General features: G+C 39.4%; 1 protein-coding gene across 3 annotated transcripts in view; it reads left to right on the plus strand.

The window, feature by feature from the left end:
• The window catches only part of ITCH (itchy E3 ubiquitin protein ligase), a 68,680-nt gene extending 51,443 nt beyond the window's left edge, over window positions 1-17,237 (plus strand). For 2 of the 3 annotated variants that reach the window (XM_074157384.1, XM_074157383.1), the window contains exons 14-23: window positions 707-778; window positions 2,875-2,963; window positions 3,623-3,782; window positions 4,063-4,196; window positions 8,069-8,209; window positions 9,993-10,113; window positions 11,356-11,460; window positions 11,683-11,779; window positions 12,145-12,217; window positions 13,727-13,865. In XM_074157384.1, the coding sequence (XP_074013485.1) occupies window positions 707-778; window positions 2,875-2,963; window positions 3,623-3,782; window positions 4,063-4,196; window positions 8,069-8,209; window positions 9,993-10,113; window positions 11,356-11,460; window positions 11,683-11,779; window positions 12,145-12,217; window positions 13,727-13,826 (1,092 nt within the window). In that variant the 3' untranslated portion in view covers window positions 13,827-13,865. Of the gene's footprint in view, window positions 1-706; window positions 779-2,874; window positions 2,964-3,622; window positions 3,783-4,062; window positions 4,197-8,068; window positions 8,210-9,992; window positions 10,114-11,355; window positions 11,461-11,682; window positions 11,780-12,144; window positions 12,218-13,726 lie in introns of all 3 variants that reach the window. The other variant, XM_074157382.1, reaches the window with a different exon arrangement.
• The last annotated feature ends 1,440 nt before the right edge of the window (window positions 17,238-18,677 follow it).

Raw genomic sequence — 18,677 nt, forward strand, 5'->3', positions numbered from 1 at the left:
AAAGGAATATTTGGAGGCACAGTTAAAAAACTGTTAATACAGTTTTTACAGTTAATATGAGATCTGCTTTCTGCTCAAATACTTCTGGGAGAAAATGCAGGGCATTTGACAGAGAACATGCATCTCTAAACACTGAAGAATATACTGTGTTGCACGTTAGCGTGCTCTAACATAATATCAAATTCCAGCGTGTCAGTCTCAGTCCTCTAAACGTTGTGTATATCAACAGAGTCAGTCATTTGCTGTTTAGGAAAAAACTTCTAGCTTTAAATGTTCCAGTTTTCAAGAGTCAACGAATTATCCTTTGAAAAACAGCAGAGAGACTAGCCTAATTTTTCATTTTGGATTTTGTGCAGAAAATCCTAAATTTTCTATATTTTTTTTTTAATAAATTGCAGGGTAGAAAGCCTTGCTGACTTGTGATATGTTATTGATCTTAATTTTTTCTAATGTCTTACAAGAGTCCAGTATTTGAACCTGTTCTAAACTGGATCTGGAGGCAAATAAACATCACTGTAGACAGCAATACTGGAAGCATTTTGTCCTTGGAGTAAATTACAATTCAGATATCGTGATTGCTGGGTTTGTTTTATATGTATTATTGAAATTCAAGTGTAGCTATTTAAGCACTGTATACAATAAATAACAGTCCAAACTCGGTATTAGAAACTTTAACTGATTGTACCTCTAAAAAATGTCATTTCAGCAACTGGCACTGCCACAACACATAAAGATTACAGTGAGCAGAAAAACATTATTCGAAGACTCTTTTCAACAGGTATTGTATTAAAACATGTTAGTAGCGGGCATGTAAAGTTTAGTTGATTATATTTATTGTCGCATATCATTCTTTTTGACATCTAGTGTTATTTTAAGTGAGACTAACAAAAATGCTGATTTAATAGTTGGGATACATTCATACTTATATATTAAAAGACCATGCTAAAATGTGAAGTTCAGGCTCTGAAGACTGCTTAATATGACAGAGAAGGGGATTTGAAAATTTTTTTAGTTTTCCTCAGAATTCTTTAAAATCTGGGTTAATTTTGAGGGGAGCGCTGTGGCAGAGCAGCTCCCTGTTCTCAGGAAGTTTTCACATTGGGGTTAATGTTTATTGGCACATTTTTCCCAACAGTGTGTTCTAGAAGTGTGGGATGTGCACCAAAATAGATTAAGTTGCTCTTAGTGTGGGTGTTATGGCTCTTTAAATGAGTAATGAAATGTTTGAAAGAAAACAAAATCTATTAATTCTATTTAATTATTAGTAGCAAAATTCTTGTTAATGTCTATAGACCTGAACCGTGGTTAAAATTTGTTCCTATGCAATATTTTCAAGTGCTTTTGAATTTTACTGTCACTTTTTGAATGTTCATTGTGGCGATAAATCACTCCCCTTGCTTTGAAGCCAAAAGCAACTCTTTGTCAGTCTAATAAGAAACATAGAAACAGGCTTAGAAGCGCAGGGAACAATTCCTCTTGGCAGATACTCCTCTTGGCCGCTTCTTTATTTTTCTGACTTAAGACTAACTTAAGAAAATGCAGAATTTCTCTAAGAATATAAGAACTTTTAGCTTCCTCTGTCCCTCGCTGAATTTTTTTTAAATCTTCCTATATGTCTTCAGGCTTCGTATCTCGTAGGAATTATCACCAATGTGTCAAGCCACGAAATCTGAACAAAGAGAATACTATGTTTTGAGACAAATATATTCTTAAATAAAGATTAATGCTTTCTTGTGCAAATTACTGTGAACTGGCTCAGCAGAAGGCACAAATGGTGCAGTTGGCTGGTCTCTTCCTTTGGAACAAGGATGTCTTCAAATAAAAGGGGTTAGAAGGGGACAAAATAAGTCCTGTAACTGAGAGTGAGCTACAGCCTGATTTCTGAAATTGCACTTGGTCCTTTTACGGTAACTCTAGAGGTAATAAAATTATACTGTGCTGGAAAGTATCAAGGGATAGATCAAGTGATTATGTGCACATCAGCAAAACTGGGTGTCCTTAGGAAAACAGGGTGCCTTATCAATAATTTACATGACATAATCACGAAGACCTGTGTTAATTTTTTATACTTATTAGTCATTCATCATTTTCGGATACCCCTGTTGGGGTTATAAAATGCTGTGTGATGATTTCTACAGACATCTAGAAGAGATTTTAAAATGCAGATCCTGGCCCAAATTCTGTGCCTGTCATTGCAAACGAAAACTTAGGGTTCTTGGACACACAGAAACGTTATATGGAATTTCTTTATTTAAACCTCCAACAATTGAGATAATAAAATAAATAAATAAACATAATTACAAATTTGGTCATTGTATTAAAACCAGCATTAGTAAAGTTCCTTAACATCTATGATTCTTCCTGACTTTTAAAAAATAAACCAACCAACCAACTCAGATTTTGTTATCCTCTTAGGAGATGAAGCTGTAAAATGAAAAAAATATATAATGTATGTTTGTTATTGGTTTGTTTCTAATTTTTTTTCTTTGAGTCCTTGATCATGTCTCTTCATTACTTGTAGCTGGGATTTCATTCATTATGGCATTTAACAAACACCGAATTTACTCACTTTGGGCCCAATTATTTATTGGCTGGATTTCTGTCATATACTCAAGACAGGATGCTGCCCTAAGTGTCCCGAGTTTTTAATTTCAGAATTATTATTTCTTTTTCTTTTACATCTTTTACTTTTTAATCTATGGAAATAGGTTTGCATTAACGCTTCTAATTCCATGAGCGTTCCGTAAACAGGTACTTTGGTACCTGTTCATAGTCCATTTTATGGTCTAAATTATTAAGTACTATATTGCTTGACAGCAAATAGTAATAAGTTTAGGCAGTGCTTATAGCTTTATTCTTTTTTCTTTTACTAAGATAATGAGCTTCAGCCCTCAGGATCTACGGAGACGTTTATGGGTTATTTTCCCTGGTGAAGAAGGCTTAGATTATGGCGGTGTTGCAAGGTAAAGAAAACTGAAATGGCAAATAGTATCTTTTTCTGCAAGTTGTTGGTGTGAAGAATTCCCCAAATGAGATACTTAAACTGCAGTGCTTTCAAAATATTAGTGAAGTCTATTCCTTATCTTTCCTTGGAATAGCTGAGGAAGACAGTTCTTGAAGACGTATGCATGTCTTAAAACTGTATAAAACCGTTCTTGCATTAGGAATTACTTAAATCATCTCAGTGATTGGAAAGATGCAGTTACTGAGCTACAGTAAGCCATTGGCCCAACTATTAATATCAAAGTAGAGGGTTATTGAAAAAATTAATAGAAATCTAATTTCAAGTCAAAAGTCTTTATGGGAATGTAACCAAGAAGTGCATATATATTAATTAGCATTCCTTAAACCCTTGAAGTTTAAATCAGTGGTAGACTCTTTAATCTGCTTATTTAGATAAGGGTGGTTTTTATCCAAACCACTAACAGTTGAATATCATTGTCACTTTGCATATTAGTTTGTTAGTTGTATGGGTTTCAGTTTGATTTCAGTTTGGTCTGGGATACTTTCTGGTAAAGAAGTCAGATTGCCTGCCTATGTGCCAAAGTCAACATGAGTTAGCAAAAGTAATTTCTAATTTAATTTATTTTGAAATGTGTTTTTATTGTTTGTGTGATTTCAGGGAATGGTTCTTTCTGTTGTCACATGAAGTTTTGAACCCCATGTATTGCCTGTTTGAATATGCAGGGAAAGATAACTACTGCTTACAGATAAACCCAGCCTCTTATATTAACCCAGATCATCTGAAATACTTCCGATTTATTGGAAGATTCATTGCCATGGTAAGTTCAAGAGCAGAAAGATGTTCTCATGTAAATTTCCTATGAATAAATACCGTACGGTCAGATGGATAATTAAACAATTCATTTTTGAGTTGAAACTATTATCAGGTGTTGGGATATAACTATTATTGGTGTAAGTTAATTCAGCATAACAGTAATAATGTTCTAGGTTGTTTTAATTCTTTGGCTGTCAGATTTCATTGGTACAGAGTACAGAATGCTGTCATATTAAGTATCCAATCATCCTTTGCGTTATTTTGTCTGTTTTCATGTTCTTCAGGCTTTGTTCCATGGGAAATTCATTGACACTGGTTTCTCTCTGCCATTCTATAAACGTATCCTAAACAAGCCGGTGGGACTCAAGGATTTAGAATCTGTTGACCCAGAGTTTTACAACTCTCTCATCTGGGTAAAGTGAGTTTGACTTGATTTTGTTCTTGAAATAGCAATACAATGTTTGATTTTCACTTATGCCAGGAATTGGGTGTAAATTTATTACTAAAAACCCCACTGGAAAGAAAGATATTGCAATCCAAGAGCAGTACTGGAGTTTTACTGTAATTTTATATAAATAAAAGATAATAATTAGGTAAGAATTTGATAATGCAAAAGGCTTCCTGGTTCATTGAATCTTCTGCACAGCAACTTGCATTCCATTTTTGCTCGTTTTAATAATCTAGCTAGACGTTATACAGATGTGGCAGCCTTGAACACTGTTACAAATCAAATGGCCTGAGTAAATTGCACTAAAACTTTTCAGATAACTGATTAAAAGATATCAGCAAAAATCCACTCAGTGTTTCTCTCTAGTTTAGTTAGAAACAAAAAAAGTTTAGTGCTACAATAACATGAAGTTAACAAAGGTAGTTTATTATTTCCTACCACGTAATTCTTCTGTTAGTCATACCTGAAATTTGCCTTAAGGGTTAATATTGAACATTTAATGCTTTAAAGAAGCTAATGCTCATGCATTTTTCTAGCTGGCCTTGGTTTTTAGCTCCAAGCTGAGTGATTCAGGATTATTCCCACGTGTAGCATGTTGTCAGGCAGCTCTTTATTCTGCGTTCATACCCTTTGAGTCTCCCTTCTCTGCTCCTTTGCAGATTCCTCTCCAGAGAGCAGCAAGTAAAAGGATCTGGAGTTTGTAGACCAGAATTATGGAAATATTTTAAGAAAAAAAAATTAAACACCCCTTAGGTCTAAAGCATTGTAATTCTGTAGTTATTTTATAGTAGCAGGACTCCAGGTTGTTGTTGTCCATGGTTGATGTGCACCATTTGTTTCAGTAACACGGAAGATTTTCCTTTCCCAACGGTTTAAAAAAAAATAATTAGAAGGGAAAGATAAAAAGACAAAATCAGTTAATTTTTTTTTTTTTTGCTTCTGCTATAGTAAAAACAATTTAGCAGAAAAATTAGTCTTTTTGATGTGACTGGAGAGATAAAACATTTTACTTAAGAATCATAAAACACCAGAATGGTTTTAAAAATGCTTTAAGAAATTTATAAAAGGCGTGGGGATAGATTGGTTTTTAAAGTGCAGAAATAAATATAAAAGACAAGATTTTCATCTCCTGTAGTGGAGATGAGTCTTGGAAGCATTATCTTGAATAATGAGGAGGGGGGAAAGCAGCTTTATGAGATGTTTACAAATTGAGACAGAAATTGGGATTTGGTTTCGAAGAGCAGTATGTTCCCTACTCAATGTGTGTGCTGCTAAAAGGTGTAGTGAGTTATAAAATTCCATTAGGAAAACTTAAAACTATTGCTATTTGAGTAAAGATGCTGTGAAACTGAGACCTGAAAGGGAGGAAAAGGCCTCAAAAGCTGTAAGTCCCGATCTCTGTAATTAAGGAATCCTGTTACCTGTTTTGTAGTCAGAAAATGTATATATTTTTTTTAAAAAGAAGGGCACTTTCTTGTGATCTTGTGAGTTACTGAGTTTTAGAGGCCAAGCAAATACGATACTAAAAAATGCAATTTATAGGGAAGAAATCTGCATTAAATGATGGGGGAAGCTATTACTGATGAATGAGCTTCTGACTGAATTGTACCAAGTTGCACATATAACAACGTTTACTTTAGGAACAGCATCAATCTTAGTATTTTGTGGAAAGTCTAGAGTAAAAGGGTGTTGTTTTAAGCCATTATCTGTAGACATAGTTGCATCTTCGCACTGGTGTGTGGAGTGCACATAAACTGGCCACTTTTCACATTTCAAAGCAATGCATTCTCTTTGTAACACCCAATAATTGCAGGGTCTTTCAGTGCTGCTGCAGTGTATAGTTCTTTTGGTGTGTATTTAATTTACGATGGTCTAAAAGAGAGTGCAGAGGCTTCCGGATGTCAGTGTTAGGCTGCTGGTCCATGGCAATAAATGGGGTCTTGTCACAGACATCGCAGACTATTTTTTTCCCCCCATTTCCCCATTTTAATTCAAAGTGTGCAGTGTTGCCAGGTACCACCTGGTGGACCCTTGGTGTGAAATTTCAAAGCCTGAATTCTTGGGGGCCAGCAGTCCCGAAGGAAAGATTTTTGTCAAAGCCAGGAGGAGCCCACATCTGTAGTAAGGAACTAGAAAACTCAGAACTTGACTAAGCACAGCTCTTACATCTCACTCTGTATATCAGGGTTTCAAAGGACTAAGCTGCACTGGCTGCATGTGCTTTTATTCATCTGTGCTCAGGATTTGGGTTTTTTTTTTCTTTTTTTGTCCCTTTTACCACAGCAGAAAGCAATAAGGAAGCCTAAGGCTGTAACGAGAACTTTTCTGAAGGCTCTCTCTAGAGCAAATATGACCCAAATACCAGCAGCAATTTCTGTAGTGATAAAGAAATATTCTAGGTTGGAGTCCATTAAAGGCTTTGCCTTTTTAAAAAAAAAAAAAAAAAACATTTAAAGATATGAAAGTTCTGGAGAGAAACCTTCAGACCTCCGATGGTGCACATTGTCCTCTAAATACAGAGACCTCAACTTCGAGTTCAGTGTAGTGGAGCCCACTCATCTGTAATGCTGCTGAAGTTCTCTAAGGAAATGACTCCACATTCGTAGGGGGGAAAAAGTCATGTCTGTCAGCATGGACATAATTTTATTCCTCATCAAAAAAGCAAGTTTTATAACTTTGCAGGAAGCTTTCAGTAGTTTTGAATTTCTTGGTGCTTCTTTCAGGTGGTCATTTTTCTCATTCCTGCAATTTTGAAAATTGCACAGAATCACTGAGTTGGGAAGGAGACCTCTAGAGGTCATCTAGCCAAAGCTCTCTGCTCAACCGCAGCTAGAGTTTCAAAAGGAAGGTGTGATTTTACTTCATCACCCATCCATCTGCAGCCTTCCTTCCTCATCTGAGATTTCATGGAAGAGCACAGGAAGGACCCGTTGGAGTGGGTCCAGAGGAGGCCACGGAGATGCTGGGAAGGCTGGAGCCCCTCTGCTGCGAGGACAGGCTGAGAGAGTTGGGGAGGTTCAGCCTGGAGAAGAGAAGGCTCCAGGGAGACCTTAAAGCCCCTTCTGGTCCCTAAAGGGGCTCCAGGAAAGCTGGGGGGGGACTCGTGATCAGGGAGGAGAGGGACAGGACAAGTGGGAACAGTTTTAAACTGAAAGAGGGGAGATTGAGCTGAGATCTGGGGAAGAACTTCTTTGCTGTGAGGGTGGTGAGAGCCTGGCCCAGGTTGCCCAGAGAAGCTGTGGCTGCCCCATCCCTGGAGGGGTTCAAGGCCAGGTTGGAGGGGGCTTTGAGCAACATGGTGTGGTGGGAGGTGTCCCTGCCCAGGGCAGGGGGTGGGACTGGATGGGCTTTAAGGTCCCTTCCAACCTGAACCATTCTATGTATTTTGGAAAGATCACCTTCAGAACATGACGCTTGATAAACCGCAGCAATGTTTTCAAGACTGACATTTCTGTGTTATGATTCAAGCCAAATATCTTGATTTTGCACTTTATTTTGGGGGAAAATGGTCATCAAAGCCTCTGCATGTGCAGGTGTTTCTTCACTTTACAGGAGCACATATCAGCCTATAAATCTCAGTGCTGTACCTGTTACTCTGGCCATAAATGACTATAAAGAGAATAGAGTTTATTTGAGCAATGTTTGGTGGCTACAGCAATTCATGTATACACGTTGGTAAAGTCAGTACTTCTTGCAAAACCATAATTATTGTGTAAGGAACGTTTCCTGATCCTGATTATTTAGTTCCAAAATTTATTTTTCTTAAGGTTCTTCATACTCATCTCTTCTACTCAGTACAAGGTCTTGACGCAGTTACTTAAAATCATATTTTTTCCTTACAGAGAGAATGATATTGAAGAATGTGGCTTGGAAATGTTTTTCTCGGTTGATAAAGAAATTCTAGGTGAAATCAAAAGTCATGATTTGAAGCCAAACGGTAGCAACATATTGGTCACAGAAGAAAACAAAGAAGAATACATTAGGTAAGGATAAAAGAAGATTTTTAAAATACTCTTATCGCCCTCATTTTCTTCCATTAGCTCTGGCAGGGCAAGATTGTCGAACTGTGTCATCTGAAGTGTTGCTGAAATTCTGTGTCTCAGTAATTGCTGATGTTGGCAACAGGTGGCAGTTGTTTGGATTCTGTATTTTAAAGAAGAATATTGAGAGAAACAAGTTTTTAAAATCCACTTATTCCAAAGATTACAGTTAGTAGAAGGTCCAGTTTTTTTCCTAGAGGTATTTTTGAGCAGAGCATCGTGACAACAAATCGGAGTGTCAGGTATTTCATGAAATCGTTGCATGTGTTTATTATTGGAATTACATTTCTTTACAGCCTGCTGATACTCTCCCCAGCCATTTCTGTTTGGGGCTTTTTTTAAACTTAAGAACATTTTTGCATGCTTCTGTGATGATTCTTATTTTTTGAAGATACTTGGGATTGCTACTAATTTTATCTGAACTGATCTTACAGTCTAATTAGGTCTTACCATTTGTAACAGGCCAGTGTTATGAACGGTGTTATGAGTTGTATTATCATAAATGATCATATTTGCAGTATTAGAAGGTTTTTAAGGTTAAGAAGGAAGGACCCTAAGAGCGATTAAAGAATAAAAATGTGAACAGTGACCTGCTGAAATACCCCCTTCTTCCTCAGCGTGTAGCACTACATAAGCTCTGCTTTAAGGTGCGAACTTCAACTTATAAACTTGGAGGATGTGCTTGCAAAAAAAAATTAAAAGAATTCACACATTGTAGGCACAAAACAAACTGAATCATAGTAGAATTTTCCTCTCCTTCTTGCGCTGTGTTCTGTGAAGGCGTCTTTCATGGGGAGGGGTGAGGGAGAAGGCAGCGGATTTTGTTTTTGTGGCCTGAGTAACCTGAAGACATTTCAGTGATTCACAGAAAAGATGGTATTTGCAGAAGAAACATCCTGGTGTTTTGTGCAGTTTTGTATTCATATTGGGGTTGAAAATAGGGAGGATCTGCAGAAAACCATTCTCTTCTAGTTTCTAGGAACCCAGGGAGAGCTTGGATTCTGGTTTCACTCATGTTCTGTCTTACTCTGAGCCCTGCTTTAAGTCCCCAAAGTTTCTAGGATTGCAACCAGAGAGTGGCCGCCTCTCCTTTAGACTCCCGTCCTCCTGCCAGGTTAGGCTTGAATTCAGCATAATATCTGCTTCTCCCTGGGTTCAGGTTCTTCGGGTCTCCTGCCTGCTTTTCACCCTTTTATTAATGGAGAGTGGACTTTCTGCCACAGAGCAAAAGTTTCATGATTAACAGAAACAAATATGGAACTTTCCAAATGGACATAGGCGTTTGTTGGTAAGCTGGCAGTCCTACTTATCTTCACCGCTACAACTTGACCTAGTTTTTACCTTCTCATGGATAATGACTGAGATTTCTGGGGAGAATATTAGACAAATATAGCTCTGCGTTTTTTTTTCTGTTCATCAAATACCTGGGGACTGCTGTGCTCTCATTAATGTCATCAGTGAATAGGTGCAGCCTGCTCTTTGAGTCTAAAATACTTTCCGTAGCAGAATGGTTGGAAACACAGGGTTTTAACTTGAAGAAAAACCAAAATGGTTTGCACGGAGTAAAGGTTACTGATAAAATTATGCAATTCTCTATCCCCAGAACTTCCCAGACTTTTTTTTTTTTTTAACTTAGCTTGCAGTTCATCTCAAAATAGGCTAACAAGGATGTGGACTTTGGTTAGCGCAAGCCATTTAAATTATCTTTCTGTATCTTCTTTTCCAGGTTGGTAGCAGAATGGAGACTCTCCCGAGGTGTTGAGGAGCAGACACAGGCTTTCTTTGAAGGCTTCAACGAAATTCTGCCACAACAGTATTTGCAGTATTTTGATGCTAAAGAACTGGAGGTAAAGGATTGTTTGCCAATTGCTAGATCCAGGTTTTTACACATAAAATACTTAAAACTCCAGTCATTATGTCTGAAGAGCAGAACTCGCTGAGGCTGACAACTCATTTTTATAGGGCATATGAAGGAAAAGTTATGGAGTATTTGATTATTGTGTTTCACTTCACTTTCCTCTTTGTTGCCTGTGTATGCATTTCCAAACGCATGCATTCTACTGATTCTACCAGTAGAAATTTCTTATCAAACTGCTTTTTTAACCCTCAGCGATTTGATTTGCCCATGTTAAAAGAATGAGTAACTTGACAGAAAGGAGGATAAAACCAGTTATGCAATGGATGATCTCATATAGACTGGACAAGGTTCTAGATGGTTTTGATCTCTGAAAATTACCCTTTCTGAAGCATGTTCAATTTAAAAATATAAAAAAACATAAAAGCAAGACATCCTGTATCTAGGCTCCCCAGTTCAAGAAGGACAGGGAACTGCTGGGGAGAGTCCAGTGGGGGGCTGTGAAGATGATGAGGGACTGGAGCATCTCTCTGCTGAGGAAAGGCTGAGGGACCTGGGACTGTTCAGCTGGAGAAGAGCAGACTGAGAGGGGATCTCATCGATGCTGAGCAATATCTAAAGGGCAGGGGGCAAGAGGATGAGGCCAGATTCTTCTCAGTGGTGCCTGGTGACAGGACAAGGGGCAACAGGCACAAACTGGAACACGGGAAATTCCATCTCAACATGAGGAGGAACTTCTTTCCTGTGAGGGTGGCAGAGCCCTGGAACAGGCTGCCCAGAGAGGTGGTGGAGTCTCTGTCTCTGGAGACATTCAAACCCACCTGGACATGTTCCTGTGCAGCCTGCTCTGGGTGATCCTGCAGGGGCTTGGACTGGATGATCTCCAGAGGTCCCTTCCAACCCCTGCCACTCTGTGACGATGTGATTCTAGTGCAGAATTTTATGGCTGGGCAGTGATAACTGTTCCTGGCTTGGATGTCTAAATGCAAGCAATTCTTCCATTTTTCATGACAGAAATGCTTTCTATTTTGTGGCCTCTCCAAGTACCCTTCATGAGCAGTCGTCATTCTTTGTTTTAGAAGTTTTGGATAAAGTTTAAAATCAAAAACAAACATGCTGTCCCTGCAGGTGCTTCTAAGTACGAGTGCGGTTGACGTTCTGGCTCTGTGGGAACTCATAGAAGGAAAGTCCTAACTTGTATTCACATGTTTATTTCCCTTTTTCTCCCCTAAAGGTGCTTCTGTGTGGAATGCAAGAAATTGATTTGAATGACTGGCAGAGACATACCATCTACCGGCACTATACCAGGACCAGCAGACAGATAATATGGTTCTGGCAGGTGTGTAAACTGTGTTTTATTCTGGGACCAACAGAAGTTACAGAGCACAAGCTACAGCTTTGTAAACAATGATCACAATTATTGACCAGATCTGTAGTGTGTAAATATGATTTCTTACTGCTAATCCAGCTGTTCGTAACATTCACGTTAATCTATGGAGGATGCTGATGTGAAAAGCTGAATATCAAATCTATATCTAAATGTTTATTTATTATTTTTCAGTTTGTGAAAGAAATAGATAATGAGAAGAGAATGAGACTCCTGCAGTTTGTTACCGGAACATGCAGATTACCAGTGGGAGGATTTGTTGACCTCATGGGTATGTGTTAATAATCCCTCTAATGCATTAGAAAATTGTTTTAAAAGAACCAAGTTACATGTTTATGGACGTTTTTAATGAATTTTATATTGAATGCTCTTTTGTAAGTCCTGCATATACTTGAGTATAACGGAAAAAGAGAAGGAGGGAATGTTTACACTTGTAACGAGTTTCAAAATCACTTCAAATTTATGCATTTCACCACACACTGATCTCAACAGAGTTGAACAGTGGAAGAGAGATGTCTCTTTTCTATGCGAGTAACAGCAATCTTGTCTTGGGTTTAAGCCTCATACTTCAGCTGTAATGTCTTACTCCTACCAAGGCAGCTAGACCTAGGCCTTGTTTATTTGAATTTGTTACAGGGAGCAACGGACCCCAGAAGTTCTGTATCGAAAAAGTTGGAAAGGAAAACTGGTTACCCAGAAGTCATACCTGGTCAGTACGGCACAAAGCAGGACGGTACTATTGTTCCAGTTTTGCTGACAAAATCTACTTGGAGATTTTATTGCATATACTTAAATGGTTGAGACTGTGTGAAAGCAAAGTTCTACTGATAAACTTTGGTGTTGAATAACAGCTGAACTTCTGAAAAACTCCTGGGGAATGGAGTAGATTCCATTGTAAATTCCATGGATTTGTGTATTACTGAAAATTTAAAGTAATAAGCGGTACTGTCTAAAGAGGTTGGGATTGATCTTTTGTTATCACTGCACTCCATCTTGATAGTGAAGTAGCCACATTCACACTCTCCCCTAGAGAAAAGTTTTCTCTGGTGAATTAGTGCTTAGCAAAACCACACAAATTTAAAATTTCAAATGTGAGTGATGACTGGGAGGGGTGGCTGACACACCAGAAGGCTGTGCCGCCACACAGTGAGACCTGGACAGGCTGGAGAGTTGGGTGGAGAGGAACCTGATGAAGTTCAACAAGGGCAAGTGTAGGCTCCTGCACCTGGGGAGGAATAGCCACCTGCACCAGGACAGGCTGGGGCTGACCTGCTGGAGAGCAGCTCTGAGGAAAAAGACCTGGGAGTCCTGGTGGACAACAGGATGCCCATGAGCCAGCAATGTGCCCTTGTGGCCAAGAAGACCAATGGCATCCTGGGGTGCATCAGGAAGATTGTGGCCAGCAGGTGGAGGGAGGTCATTCTCCCCCTCTGCTCTGCCCTGGTGAGGCCCCATCTGGAGCACTGTGTCCAGTTCTGGGCTCCCCAGTTTAAGAAGGACACGGAACTGCTGGAGAGGGTACAGTAAAGGACTACAAAGATGGTGAGGGGCCTGGAGCATCTCTGATGAGGAAAAGCTGAGGGACTTGGGCCTTCTTAGTCTAGAGAAGAGAAGACTGAGGGGGGATCTGATCAACGCCTATAAACACTTAAAGGGTGGGTATCAGGAAGATGGGGCCAGTCTTTTTTCAGTGGTGTCCAGTGACAGGACAAGAGGCAACAGGCACAGACTTGAACATGAGAAGTTCCATCTAAACATGAGGAGGAACTTCTTTCCTGTGAGGGTGGCAGAGCCCTGGAACAGGCTGCCCAGAGAGGTGGTGGAGTCTCTGTCTCTGGAGACATTCAAACCCTGCCTGGACTTGTTCCCGTGCATCCTGCTCTGGGTGACCCTGCTCTGGCAGGGGGTTGGACTGGATGATCTCCAGAGGTCCCTTCCAGCCCCATGCCATTCTGTGATTCTGTGACTCTAGTTACCCAACTAGGAAAGATTAATGAAACTTTTTACCAAGTACACTGCATTTCTAGAAAATTCTCGCTGTTCAAGCACTTGAATGCTTACTTTTGTTCTCAGAAATATATAAATTTCTGTCAGTAGTCAGCTTTTCACAGGGTAGAAATACACAACAAAAATTTTAATTACCCATATTCATAACATTGGGTTTTTTGTGATGGTTTAATTATTTTTCAGTACTCTAAGTTTTTTTCTTTATTTCCAGTTTCAATCGCTTAGACCTTCCACCCTACAAGAATTATGAGCAGTTGAAGGAAAAGCTGTTGTTTGCAATTGAAGAAACAGAAGGATTTGGGCAAGAGTAGTTAAAATTTGCACCTTGAAGAATGTGAACTCAACACGATGTATGTTCTTCACTTCTTCTGCTTGTTGCACACTTCATTGTAAAGTAGACTTGACTTGGATTTATTTAACAGTACTAATGTGTAAGTAAATGGATGTTATCCTGAGGATTTATCCACGTTAACTCTGGATTTCTACTGAGCACTTTCAGAAATCAAATGAGCAATCAGATATGGCTACAAATAATTATGACCGAGGTAGAGGTTTAATGCAGCTTTGGGCTCTGCTTTGTTTTACCATTCATTAATTAGAATGTGTCCTTAATGACTGACACATTTTTAACAATAGTTTTGTCTTTCCTTTTTAGTAGCATTTTTTGCTACTGATGCACTGGGAAGTTCATTGGTAGCTGCAATGCTGCAGCAGCGTCATAAGCCTCTTTACAGCAGTGTAATTAGAGCCAGCCTGTAACGATCCTCTGCGTGTACCATGAGCAAATTCATCGCTAAAGCTCTTTTTTCTATCTCAAGTGTGGCCAGACTGTTTTTATGTCCCCCCTGGAGTCTGCTCACGTGCCAGCTGGACTCAAGCTGCTGTTAAGGGGATGTCAAACTGTGGCACAAATCCAGGGCAGAGCTTTGCTTTGGTTGGTTGGTTTTTTCTTTTCCAAATCCTGCTAATTTCAGCAAAACAGACACCCGCCCAAAGTTGTTGGAACATTTCTGTGTGCCCTCAGAAGAATTCTGATCTTTCTCTGCATAACACATTTAACTTTTAAATCCATATTAACACTGTGGTACTTGTTTTGCAAAAGACAAGGCCACCTGGGATTGCACTGATTCCGTTGAGATTCCTGTTTGCAGACTGATGTTTCTTGTCAAAAGTGTTAACGGACATTATTCTCAGTGTTATTCTTACATGTAGCAGTCAGTTTGCTCTGAAGACTTTATCGGGCTCTCAGGAAGAGGTGCAAAACAACTGGATTCGGGAAATGGTAATACTTATCATTTTGCCTGTGAACTGATACACGATACTGGCTAAAGGGGGGAGGATTGGAAAGTTCAGACACAGATTACAGATTTTTTTTTTTTTTTTTTTTTTGAAAAGCTGGAGCATCAGTACCTAGTTCTATAAAGATTGAAACTAAAGTTTTTGGGGGAGGTTTGTAAGCTAATTCACCCTGAACTGCTTCTAGCTAGTAACTTTGAGTTCCTATTGGATTAGTAACATCTTTAACTTCCTTTTAGGATATGTTAGTATTCATTTCTCTTCTGGTTTACAGTAACGTTTTGCATTTTACTGCTCCTTTAGACTGAATGCACTTTTTGGGTATGGTCAGCTCTCTCCTTACCTGGAGGGAAGGAAAGCAGACGTCAGTGAGCGGAGCTGTTAGCCATAGTGAGGGACGTGACACTCGAAATAGCACGTATTAAAGCATAAGCGCAGCTCAAAGCTTTGGGACAGGAGCTGGTTTTAAGAGGCTTCTAGATATCGGAGCTGAAACAGGACAGTGGGGAACTGTAAAACTGAAATTCCAGGCTTGAAGAGAGTACCTCTTCCCTGCTGTCCCTTCTCTCTGAGGGAAAAACTGATTCAGGCCTAAGAAGAACCAAGACACTACAGTTTTTAACTGACTTCAGGAGTTTTTCAGGTCATAGAATAGATGCTCATTGGAAGGCAGAATGATATGACTTCAGAGTAAGTAGCTCTTTTGTCATGCATATTCTAGGAAAGGCATGGAAAAGAGTTTCTGATGATACAGAAATGACCCTCCTACAGTTCCACTGACGGTGAGAATTAACCTCAGCTCGTGGCTTTAGGAGGAGGAAAACCTGCCAACTTCAAAACACGTGATGGGTATATTACAGTATACAGCTCACAAGGAGAAAAAAAAAAAAAAAGCCTTATAAATATTTTCTGTTTATATTAATTCTTACAAGGAAATGTAGTTATCTAACATATTTACAAGAGAGATTAAATTAAGCAAGATAATGCAAGATTAAGCTATGAAAAATAGTCAGTGTTCTGCATAATGCTTTATGATTCGTGTAGGGAACCTAGAGATATTGTTAATGTATAAATATCACCCAAAAGGCTTTCAGCCCCTATATTTTTAAAATAAAGAATAGTTATAATTGAAATAGCCTTAGCCCTAGTTCTATAGGGTATGGCTGTTTAATATTTTTATGGTTGAAATGTTTTAGTTCAGGAAAAAGGTAAATGCTTGTATATATTTTTGCAGTCCGGGATTCCACTTACTCCATTTTTCTTTCTTTAATTTAAATGGCATGTTTATATGTCTTTTCTGCTGTATTAGGATGGGGGAGAGGGGGCTGGATATCCCAAGCACCAGATACAATTTTAAAATATTGCAAATGAAGAATTCATTGCGGGGAAGAAAAATAATCTGTGAAACATTGGATTCGCCCAAAATATAAGAAATTTAAAGCAACTTTACTGTGTTGAATTGGCAATATTTCTGAAGTCAGAGGTTAAGACCACTGGGGCATTTTATTCTGTCAGCATTGTGAATGCAAACAAATCTGTTCAGTTTTTACAGCATGTTCTGTAGAAATAAACAGGAATTAATAGAAGCCACTGGTGCACTTTTCTGTTCTTTATGGGGATCTGGTGAAAACAACATGTGGATGAGCCCACAGCATCTGGTAGCCCAGATAATAGATTATTATGAATTGGACTTGGAAGTAAGTTTTTCAGCAGAAATTAATTATTATCTCCCTCTACTTCAACTGATTTAGCAGCCAGAGCTGCATAAATTCATATGATGTCACAAATCTATATTCATACGCAACTGTCAATTGATCTGAATTTTCAACTATTAAAATAACTTCTATTTAGAATTTTGCCTTATGAGAGTGACATGAGAAAATGAAACGCTGAGCCGCTGATCTAAGAATTAACAAAGCCTTATTGTTCTGGGTAGCTCAGGAAATGTTAATATACTAATGAAATGCACGGTAAATGTGTCATAGAATGGTTTGGGTTGGAAGACATGCTCGTGTCTTCACTCATCTAGTACGGAAGCTGTTTGTTTTTTTTTAATCCAGTTGCTTGTGTTTAAAAAAAAAAAAGCTTTTTTTATTATTCTCAGAAAAGTAAAACAAAAAAAATGCTTGTTTAATTTTTTTTGTTTGAATTTTTATTACATGCTGCACTGGATTTGTAATCTCAGCTCTCTCTGTTCTGTTGGTATCTCCAGCCCCCTTTTTTTCTGATGTCTTTTAATTTTCTTCCAGAATCACTGTTTGTGTATATGTGCTCTAGTGAACTCCTATAGAAACTGGGATCAGCAGCACTGGATTGTAAAATACTGTACTGAAATTCGTTGTTGAAATTTCCTTGCATTGTAATTTCAAATACTCAGGTAACTGTAACAGTATCTCAGTAAGTCAAATACTTTTATAAAACTACTCAAAGAGCTGGTAGTCTCCTCATTATTCCTTCTGAAGCATCTGTGTGCAAATAAATTGTGTGTCTGCTCTTTGGGGGGGGTGAGGGCTTCAGCTCTCTGAAGTCATCCTTCCAGCAAAGTTAGAGAATCATGGAATGGTTTGGGTTGGAAGGAGCCTCAAAGCCCATCCAGTGCCACCCCCTGCCTTGGGCAGGGACACCTCCCACCAGACCAGGTTGCTCAAAGCCCCCTCCAACCTGGCCTTGAACCCCTCCAGGGATGGGGCAGCTACAAGTTCTTCAGGAATGTTTCTTTCCCAAGACCTCGTCTGCTGTTGTTGATTGCACTGGAAATTCATGAGATTTCAGAAGCAGCTGCCTTTGCTTAGAAACTGCAGGTAAAACAATTCCTGAATTTTTAGTGGTCCTGGAGATGCTGCCCGAGGAGAGGGTTGGGGGGCTGGTCTGTCAGTGGTGGTCCTCTGAGGGGGGACGGTCTGGAGAAACTTTCTGCAGGAGCCACAGTTTCAACCTTTTCTTGTGCCACTATTGCAGTGATAACAGAAACGAGGTATCACTGGGCAAGTTTGTGGTTGCTGTTTAGGGAAAAAAGTCCAGGTGAGACTGACCAGCCTTGTGGTTACCCCAGTCCCCTTCTCCCTGAAGGGAGAACGGGGTATTTACATTCTTCCTGTCATCAGGAACCTCTCCTGATCGCCATGACCTTGCAAAGAGAACTGAGATTGGCTTGACAGTGACATTGGCCTCCCTCAGCGCTCCCTGGTGCGTCCTGTCAGGTCTCGTGAACTCATTGATGTACAGTTCGTTCAAACATTCCCGAAACTGATCCTCCTCCACTGAGGGTAAGACTGAGGGTAAATCCCACTGGGTTTTCTCTCCAGATGCTGACACAGGTTTGGTTAATCCGATTTTGTTAGTAGAGGCAGATCCCAGGTATGCTTTTCTACACCGGGTAAATAGATGCAGTAAGAATTGCCTTTTTTTTGTGCAGCAGGGGAGGTTAGTTTTGATTTTTTCCTCCGTGCTTTGATGGAAATCACTTAGAAGTGTGCTAGTAAGTTGTGTAAACCCAAATACTGGCACTGCTTTGGGTAGTTTTAAGTTAGTACAGCTGTGAGGGTATTTCACAGATAGCCAAAGTTTAAAAAAAAAAAAGGCAAAAAAAACCCCCAATCAATCACTGTGTGATACACAGTAACTCCATGGTATGATAAATGCACAGCTCGGTTGCACCATGACATTAGAATCATAGAATGGCTAGAGTTGGAAGGGACCTTAAAGATCATCGAGTTCCAACCCCCCTGCCATGGGCAGGGACACCTCCACTAGAGCAGGTTGCTCAGAGCCCCCTCCAACCTGGCCTTGAACACTTCCAGGGATGGGGCAGCCACAACTTCCCTGAGCAACCTGTTCCAGTGCTTCACCACCCTCACAGTAAAGAA

The sequence above is a fragment of the Numenius arquata genome, chromosome 12, assembly GCF_964106895.1.
Source record: "Numenius arquata chromosome 12, bNumArq3.hap1.1, whole genome shotgun sequence".
Lineage (NCBI taxonomy): Eukaryota > Metazoa > Chordata > Aves > Charadriiformes > Scolopacidae > Numenius > Numenius arquata.